The 10,331-nt window shown below is 34.8% G+C and overlaps 1 protein-coding gene across 1 annotated transcript; it reads right to left on the bottom strand.

The window, feature by feature from the left end:
* Window positions 1-135: 135 nt before the first annotated feature.
* Window positions 136-9,127, bottom strand: CYLC1 (cylicin 1). The gene is made up of 4 exons (XM_040999584.1): window positions 9,103-9,127; window positions 7,063-7,181; window positions 4,041-5,777; window positions 136-283 (listed from the first exon to the last, which is right to left on the bottom strand). Exons 1-4 carry the CDS (start codon window positions 9,125-9,127, stop codon window positions 251-253), a joined length of 1,914 nt encoding a protein of 637 aa, XP_040855518.1. The 3' UTR covers window positions 136-250.
* Window positions 9,128-10,331: the final 1,204 nt, after the last annotated feature.

The following is a 10,331-nucleotide window of genomic DNA, read 5'->3' on the forward strand; positions in this document are numbered from 1 at the left end:
ATTTCAATAGAAACTCAGAAATGGTTTGAAAGACTGAAATTTCAGGATGGGGTAAAGTGCTATAGAAATTTTCAGTTTAGGCATTTAATAAACAAATAGCACATCTCTATAAACATATCAAAAAAACTCATGATACTCATTGCAGACCTGTTTTTATTAAAGTTCCACAGAAGTTGACATGCTCTTTTGAGAGTACTACAGTGCTCACTGTGATAAGGCCAGTCTGTGAAACCAAGTGCTCAGTTGCCCTTTAAAGCAGCTTGCGAATCCACTCTGCTTCAGGCTGAGGAACGAAGTAGAAAAAAATTAAAACTTAAAAGTACAATATTATTTGTCTATTAGTTATAGAAAATCACTAATATGTTAAGAATCACACCAAAGCACTAAATGTCATAAATGGAAGAGAACGTATGCATCATTTTTATTCTTTCTTTTTAGAAGTGCAGGTGTTTAGGACTCCGGTTCATCTAGAAATATCAGCTCAAAGACTCTGCTGATAGTGTTTGATAGCATATGTCCTCAGTAATCTCCCTGCGTGATCCTAAAGAACCCTGCAGGGGGAGAAGCACTAGAGTATTGAACACCAGTGTTCACAGGGAAATGAGGGCCAGCAAAGTTCCATTATTAAGTCTGCATGCTCATAAGTACTTTAAAGGGGAAGATTTTTCAGTTGAAAATATGATATAATAACACAAAAATATATTAAAAATTGTTCATAGCTATTCCAGATTCTGCCAGCATAATACAACTATTTTCCCATTTGAATAGTAAGTTGTACTCTTTGTGTACAGACAGGCAGAACTTTGTTTAGTTGCAACTTCACACATTTTTCCTCAATTCTGTCTCCTACCATTATATTATGGGCTTTGCTCTCTAATATTTTTTTTATTAATTTATTTAGGAAGAGAGAGAGATTTTCCATTTAGTTATTATTTTTTAATTTTTCAAAAATGTAAGGCAGATTTACAGAGAGGAGAGAAACAAAGATCTCCTATCTGCGGTTTCACCCTTCCATGGCTAAAGCTGAGCTTATTCTAAGCCAGGAGTCAGGAGCTACTTTGGTTTCTCCTACGTGGCTGTGGGGTCCCAAGGCTTTGGGTCACTCTCCACTGCCTTCCCAGGCCACAAGCAGGGAGCTGGATGGGAAGTGGAACAGCCAGAAAAGGAAACAGTACCCATATAGGATGCTGGTGCTTGAAGGTGGAGGAGTCACTTAATGAGCCACAGCGCTGGGCTGAAACAGATTTTTCATCTCCTGACTTATTCCTCAAATGCCTGTAAGTGGTCAGGACAAGCTGAAGCCAGAGCTCATGGTTAAATATCATGGATGTCTCATGTGGCTGACAGGGACCTAAATACTTGAATCACCATCTGCTACCTCCCAGGGTTCATGATAGAAAACGTGGAATTAAGAGTATGACTCAAACTCAGATTCTCTGAGATGTGGGTATCCTAGCAGATATCTTAACTTCTACCTCCAACACCTATCTTAAAAGGATTTCCTTGTGTGTTATAGAAATTAAAATATTCAAATTGTATATGTATGAATCAAGTAAAATTATTCTATGCAATGTACTTGGAATACAATTTTTGATATACTAGCACACCTTTATAAACACAATAAACTTTAAAACATATCAATACAAAAAATACAACTTTCCAGGCATATAAATAGAGCTAATCCTGGACCATGTCATTTTGTGTGACCGCATATTCTGATGAGCAGCAGTTGAACTCCTGTGCGAGATGGAATGAGCAAGAGCGTGGTTTTCCAATCCTATACTAAAGATGACTTAAAATTCATTAACAGAATCTATTAAGAAATTCTCCATCCCCAAATGAGAGACATAGATGTATTTCTCAGATGCCCCGCTTCGAATGTAAAAATCACTTGCTTTTGTGACTTCTCCCACCCTTCCCAAATGCCTTGCTCATTTTAGTTTGATATTATTAGAATAGAAATTCTGAAAAAGGACATTAGTAACTACACTAGGGCAATATCATTTGCAGTTATTTAGGGATTTTCAACCAGTAAAAAGGCTCCTACTTACTGCTTTTGGAACTGCTCATATAGCAATGGAAAAAAGAAAAGGTTTTCCGTATAAGCGTATATAGAACTTAAACTGTAATGGTGAATATAATTAATAAGCACATTAATTAAATGTAAAATTATATGCAAATATAAATTTTACAAAAGAAAAGAAACCAGAATAAATGGATTGGAAAGCTAGGCAGTGGTGAAGGAGGAGGTCATATAGAATAAGATAATCACGTGAGAGCTTCTTTAAAAAGTATATTTAAGTTAAAAAAAGATTTGGCATATAAATATCAGGGGATGGACAGGGAAATAAAATCAGAGAGAATGACATATGCAAAAACCAAGCAGATACACAATATTGATAAATACAAGAAAAGAAAACAATGTCCGTTTGCCCAGATTGTAAGGACAAGAAAACGGTACAATGTGAGTGTGGAAAATATGCAGGGCTATATAATTTAGGCACTGAAAATGAGAGTAAGAAAGTTGACTTTTATTCTGAATATAATTGAAAACTACTAGAATGTTTTGTGCCATGGAATAGAGACAGTAAAATTAGTTGACCACTCTTATTAGGCGATGATAATGAGGCCATTAAGTTGGCACTGATGAAGATGAGGAGCAGTGAACTGAGTCAGGATATATTTCGAAGGCATGGTAGACAAATCTTGCTGATTGATCACCTGCTGAGGATGAGGGAAATGTGGGCTTTATAATATCTATATTTTAAAAAACAAACAAAAATCAAAAATAAAAACAAACCACTGTGTTTTAAAAATCATCTGATTGGGGCCTGGCACAGTTGCCTAGTGGCTAAAGTCCTCACCTTGGACGTGCCAGGATCCCATATGAGCACCAGTTCTAATCCTAATCCCGGCAGCCCTGCCTCCCATCCAGTTCCCCCTGCTTGTGGCCTGGGAAAACAGTCGAGGATGGCTCAAAGCCTTGGGACCCTGCACCTGTGTGGGAGACCGGGAAGAGTTCCAGGCTCCTGGCTTTGGATCAGCACAGCTCCTGGCTGCTTGGGGAGTGAATCAAAGGATGGAAGATCTTTGTCTCTCCTCTTTTCTGTATATCTAACTTTGCAATAAAAATCAAAAATAGAAAAAAACATTTCTGTTTGTCAGGATGAAGGGCAGTAATTCTATCCTGTTGAGACTTCACCAAAATACCATAAAAACAGGAGAAACAGGGGTTGATGCCCAGAAACCATGCAAATGAGTTTGGCATCAAGCAGAGATCAAACAGAGTCAGAGAGGGTGAACATGAGGCATGGCAACTCTCCTGTCCTAAAACGGATGTCTATTTTTGCATTTCCTTAAAAAGAGATTATTTGGGATTGAAGATGAAAGGATTGTGTCTTGGATGGGAAAAATTGGAACTTAACTGACAGAGTATTTAGCCTCACAGAAATAGAATTAACTTGAAAAGGATTGTTAGAAACCAGAGGAGATCAAGTTACTTCTGGTAAATTAACAGTTTTCCTTGGTATAAGTGAAAATAAGGACTCACAAAACTTGAGCTCAGATAGGAATTAAATAACTTAATTTTTTGTACATATGACTCTTCATACATTATATTTACATATACTATGTCTGGACTTTTATTACTTGAGCTACTTTCCTGAAAATGTCTATATTGCACTTCAGTCTGATCCTGTAGCAAGTTTTAGTCAATGTTGATTTTTGTTCCTTTCTAAGCATAGAAAAGATAACTGCTTTTGTAAAATGACCCTATTTACCAATAACTTAAAATGTTCACTTAAATCACAAGACAATTTTTCTGTTCTAGTACAAGTATTTACTCATCTCAGAATTTTAAAATATTTGTCTTGCAAATCTTTGATTCCTTTTAAAGTAGCCTTCAGCTTTCTCAAATGTATCACTATTATAATAAAGGAGATTTATACTTTAGAGAAAAATCTAAACTGAAATATTTAACACATTTTTGTTTTCATTTAAAAATCTGATTTGTCCTAAAAGTAAGACAGAATTAAACATACCAGAGGAGCATATCTTGGTTTTGGAGGTGGAGGAATCGGCTTGCACAGACAGAAACGTTTGACCTTAGGTGATGATTGCAACGGCTCACAAGGAGGAAGTGGTGGTTTTTCTCTCGATGGAGGCACTCTACCTACGGGTTTTTTCTCCTTTGGTTTGAAAGTTGTTTTTTTGGATGACATTCTGAGTCCTCTTCTTAGCTCTCCTCCTCCCTTCTTTGATTCCACAGATGTAGCATCTGATTCATCAGATATTTTTTTAGCCCCAGGTTTACCTAGTGAGACATCAGATTCAGCATCTGAACTTTTGGCCTGTGCAGCCTTTTTGAGTCCTGCCTTGGAAGATACATCAGATTCAATATCAGTAGACTCTGAGTCCTTTATAGCCTGCTTAGCTTCTTTCTTTGAACCTTTCTTATCCTTTGAACCCTTTTTGCCTTTCTTAGAATCTGTTTCTGATTCAGTTTCAGTAGATGCTGGAGTGCTCTTTGCACCCTTTTTGTCGTCTTTCTTTGAAGCCTTCTTCTTGTCATCTTTTTTACCCTTTTTTGAATCTCCTTCAGATTCAGAATCAGCATCGGTAGACTTGGAATCTGAAACAGCAGGCTTTGGTTTGCCATCTTTCTTTGATTCTTTCTTACCCTTCTCACCTTTCTTTCCTTTCTTAGAATCCTTTTCAGACTCAGAATCAGTAGATGTTGCATCCTTCTTCTTGTCATCTTTCTTTGTAGATTTCTTTGCATCCTTCTTTGCATCTTTCTTTGGATCCTTAGCGTCTCCGGATTCAGCGTCAGTAGACTCTGCATCCTTCTTTGCATCCTTCTTCTTGTCATCTTTCTTTGTAGATTTCTTTGCATCCTTTTTTGCATCTTTCTTTGGATCCTTAGAGTCTCCGGATTCAGCGTCAGTAGACTCTGCATCCTTCTTTGCATCCTTCTTCTTGTCATCTTTCTTTGTAGGTTTCTTTGCATCTTTCTTTGGATCCTTAGAGTCTCCAGATTCAGCATCAGTAGACTCTGCATCCTTCTTTGCATCCTTCTTCTTGTCATCTTTCTTTGCAGGTTTCTTTGCATCTTTCTTTGCAGGTTTCTTTGAATTATTTTGTGAGTAATTTTTAAACTGGATGTCAAAATCTATGGCTTTACCACCAAAGTCCTCTAAATCTATCAATAGACTCACATTTACACTATCATTTGAACGAGTATCTAACTTGACATCACAACCATTATTTGAGCTGCTTTTAGCATCTTTCTTTGGATTCTTGTTGATACATATGGATAAAGTACCTTTCTCCTTGCAATTGTTTGAATCTTTCCTACTATCAATTTTATCTTTTCCTGAGACTACCGTAAGCACTTTGGATTCTTGGTTTGTTTCTGATTTGGGCTTCAATTCCTTAAATTGTTCACTTTCAAGTGATGTTTTTGATGGTGATTTAAGTGCTTTAGCACTCTCTTTACATTTCTCATCTTGCATTGTTTTCACAGACTCTGAATTTGTGGTGTATAGATTCATTTTTCTTTCGAAATTCTTCTCCAAAGCTGTTTCTTTTATGTCATTACTAGATGCCTTAGCTTGTACATTTTTAGGAGGGGATTTGGGAGAATTAGTATACCTGAATGGAGCCTCTCTTTTGACAGCTGAGTAAATAATTGGACTTTGGAAACTTTCTCTTAAAGAATGCCTTATGCATTTAGAAGCAGTCTTCTGATCTTCCTCTAATTTTCCTTTGTCATGTCTCTGAAAAGATTTATTAGCATAATGATAAACATTTGAGAGTAAGTTATGTCATTTTATATTGTAACAAGAAAAATGTTATCTTTTTATTTTCTAAAATTAAAAATTATTTCTACCTTTCAAAGTTGAGTTTATGTCTGTGTGTATGAAGGTTGTATGTGTGTGATAAATTCATTTTGGAAATAAGATGATGATAGGAGAGAATGTAAAGCAAGATTTTTGATTTACATTATGGTTCATGTTAGGATTGGAATAGGTCCACAATAATGATCCATGATGTTCTGTAGTATGTCCTGACATTACTAGTATGTCCCTTTAAAATCCTATATAGAAGAGACTTTAGAGGAAACCATTGCAATCACTTCTTCCTCAACTCAGAAATAAAATGATCATTTTGAAGTTTGCTATGACAATTCTTGTGACAGTGGTAGTCTGCAGGACTAGGTTCACTTATGCTCTTGCCTTTAAATCTCAAGTCAAATAGAAAACTTGAGATCTCTACTTATAAATATGAAAAAAGGAAGCCAAGGATATAAAATGAAACAAACATGTTTGATCCAGACTAATTTGTTCAGTAATTGTGACTTATTATCAAATCTCACTAAAAGTTGGCTTTACAGAGACTGATTTTAGATTTGTTTCTTATATTCCTTCAAATCCAATATAGGCATCAACATTCAAATTCTAAACAGAATTAAAAGTGGCCCATAGAAACAAGCATAACTTGAAGCACTAAAGATGTAATGACTGACTTCTGATTTTCTGATTTAATTCATTGACTGTAGCTTTGCCTTGTGAAATGTTTTAGAAATATTTTGACACACAATGAATGTTCATGAGTGCTAATTTTTCTTTCTGTTAATTGATAGGAAACCTTCACTTTATAGAAGCAGAAGAAAACTTAAATACTAGTATAAAGCATCCTGAATTCCAGACTTAAATACATAGGGAGTACCTGAAACCTGTCTAATTTTTTTCCTGCTTGAAGATTAAATTTCACAGATTTTGGAGCAGGTGAACATTTTCTGATAGATTTTACCAGCTCCAGAATTAGGTCCTCCAGCTTACCCAATGTTGTAATTACATTGCTTATTTGATATGGTGATCATGTACACATAAAAATTTATTCTGAGATGGATGAGGGGAAAATTTGTTTTGTTTACAAAACCGTATATGGAGCATCTGCTTCCAACATGTCATAAAATTCAAATTACTCAAGACTTATTTGTATTTATGTGTGTTGTAATAATTTAGATTTAGTTTTTAAAAAGAATTTCTTAATACTTACAGCAACTGTGATCTGTGGTTCTGCAGGTGTTGATCTCTCCTCTCTACCTGGCTGGGATGGTTTGGGAAATGTGAAAGTGAAGTGTCCTTGATTCCGTGATTTTTTGCTAGATTTACTGACTAAAATGACAGAGAGCAATGAAAAATTTGGAGTTAATCAACATGCCTTCATCATCACTGAAATATTCTTGAGCAAAAAAAAATAGATAATTCAACCTAATTTGTAACTCAAAATAATATAACTTTCCTCTTTGGAGTATGTAATTTTTTGGCACAACAATGGGAGAAAATAAACAGACTTTCTCATTTATAATTGACTTGTGTTTAGGTTAACATTCTTTATTTTGTTTTCTAGATTAAATCAATTTTCACAGATAATTACTTAAATCACGATAGTGAAAAAAAAAAACCAAAACAGTAGAAGTGAGAAATAGAAATGCTAATGTTCAAATGTATTCATGTAACTTTCTCTTCCTTGAGTCATTTTGGCTGCATTGCAAATAATATGAATTCTCCTTCTATCATCCCCATAAGAACTAGCACAGTGCTGAGAATTAAGCAACCCATTAACTACTTGATTGATCAAATCTTGTGTTTTCTTTTATCTCCTCTCTCTCCTAAATCACCTCTGGAAGCACTGGAACCATGGCCATAAATCCAGAGTGTATTAAGTTTGTGGAACTCTGCTTAAAGAAAAGCACTCATAGTCCTTAGAGCATCCATAATAAAATGATCAGGAAGATAAAACTCTCAAAAATACGTCAGAAGAGGAGTTGAAGGGGGAAACTCAAGGTAGCTTTCTTGGAGATGACCTGTTTTGTGGGAGAATAGTAGCAGTAATGGCAGCAGAATTGCAATTGATAACACTCATTTAGTGTGTTCTGTGTGGCAGAATGTGTTCTAGGCATGTTATAATGCCAATTTATTTAATCTTTATATCAACTCTTGGAATTGTACATTAATCTTCCTTTTGCAGATGAGGTATAAAGCATAATGGCAGATTAATTTACAGATGCCAAATCACAAAGTAAAGATCCAAACACAGTTTGGTCCTTAAATCCATGCTATGCTCAATATTGATTATTATATGTTTCTTGAGGAAATAACTAGAGAAAATCAGTAAAGAAATATGGTATAGGCACATTTAACATTGAGGGAAGAACTAGAACAAATAGGTAAAGAAATAATGTTATGAGCAGATTTATGTTTAACATATTAAGAAAACTTTGCTAAAGTTGAATGGTAGTTCAACAAACGCACAATTTACTAACTGTTTTCATTTCTCTTGGTTATATTTGTCTTCTGTGCTTTGCCATTTATAATTGTCAATTTTAAACACAAAGAAATTGTATGCAAATAAGGCTGGTTTGCATTTGATGAAGAGCAAACTAAATATATCCTTTTCAGTAAAGGGCAAATATCATATGTTTGCACTACTGTAAAACAAAAAATATAAGGCAAAAAATGAAGGTAAACAAATATGTACTTGTAATCTCACAAATGAAGGCTATAATGTAGACCAGACAGAGTACCAGGAATCAAAGAAAACCAACAGGATGAATCTCTACTGCTAAATAAAAGTAGGCCCTCAGTGAAACTTTCAAATTTATACCTAGGCAACAAAATATTAAATATTCTGTTATTTCCTACATCAATGGTGTCATGACCCACGTAAAGAGCAGAATGTTGGAGTCAAGACCACACCTGATTGAATATTTTACAACAAAAAATAGAGGATGATGTGTGTGGGAAAGAGAAGGGGATTGGGGGAAGAGGGAGTAAGCCCTATGCCTGCAAAATTATAAACTGGAAAATAAGAATTTGAAAATATCTTTTTAAATAAGCTGGTACAAACCCACATCAAAAACATACAACAAGCACATCAACCAGCACTTGCGCGTGTGCGCACACACACACACACATGCTTCTGTGAAATTTTAACAAAAAAAGACTATTTTGTTTTATTTAATAAAGGATATTAGCCGTTTCTAAAATTGTATTGCAAAGTGAAAATATCGAACTTGAAAGACTAGATACCTACTTGGAATGACAATGTCATATTTCATGATGCTTCTTTCTTGGCTATTAAAAAAAGAAAACACTTGAATTGAATATATAGCAATGGTAATAATTACTTAAATATTATTTATAAGCCCTTAAGAGTAACATCTTGGCAAATCATATATTCTTTGATCTCTATTATCTAAGAATGTCTACCTTTAATTCACATTTATAGTTCCCCTTCTCTAAACTAAATGTATTTTCACATAAGCATGAACAAGAGTACAAGCATATTATGTACCAAAACATGAAACACAAACCCTAAATTGACAATCTTAAATAGCAAGATATTTAGTGATAGCACACTTAAAATTGAACCAATCACCCCATAAGTTTGAACAAAATATCAAAATACATGTGCTTCTAAATTAAATACATAAATTCTGGAAATATCCACATTTCATTCTTTTTTTCATGTTGTTGATGGGATGCATGTGATATTGAACTAGATTTTGACTTTTCCATTTGTGTGAGAAAATTGGTCCATGTGTTTTCCATTAGGTAGGTGCCCATTTAATTTGGTACTAATCAATGGTTTCTATAAAAAATAATTATGATATAATTATATCAATACAATACAAGTCTGCCTCACTGGCTGGGTTGATGTCAAGCATTCCTTGTTGGAAATGATTGAGTTTAAGTCCCAGGTCATCTTTAACTTTTTACTGATAACACACTCTGCAAGATACAGGAGATGGATGTGTCAAGTTACTAGAGTAACTTCCAAATCATGTGAGAGCTTTAGATTGAATTACCAACTCCTGGGTTCAACCTGGAACGGTCTTAGTTGTTGTGGCTATTTGAGAAGTGGACCAATAGATGGAAGATTTCTCTTTGTGTATGTGTGTCTCTCTACTTTTTAGAATAAACAAATTAAATGATTATGCTTAGTGAAATAAGGCACTTTCAAAAAGACAGGTAACCTGTAACCAAAACACAGAATACAAAAATTAATTTCCACCAGTGAAATTGATATATTGAGATTTGATTATTATCTATAGCTTTTATACTCTTGAGGAACAGTAATTTTCCACCCCCCCTTGCTATTTGTTGAATTGTTTACTTAATGGAGTGTTAAGCTTGTGTTTGTGTAATGAACTAAAAGTATGCCATTGTAAAAATAACAAAAAGAAGAAATATGGAAGGAGGAGGATGGGTGGGGATCATGGGCAGGAGGTAGGGCAGGGTACAAAGTATCAATGTGCTCTC

The sequence above is a fragment of the Ochotona curzoniae genome, unplaced genomic scaffold, assembly GCF_017591425.1.
Source record: "Ochotona curzoniae isolate NIBS_2020 unplaced genomic scaffold, NIBS_Ocur_1.0 scaffold_1852, whole genome shotgun sequence".
Classification (NCBI taxonomy): Eukaryota; Metazoa; Chordata; class Mammalia; order Lagomorpha; family Ochotonidae; genus Ochotona; species Ochotona curzoniae.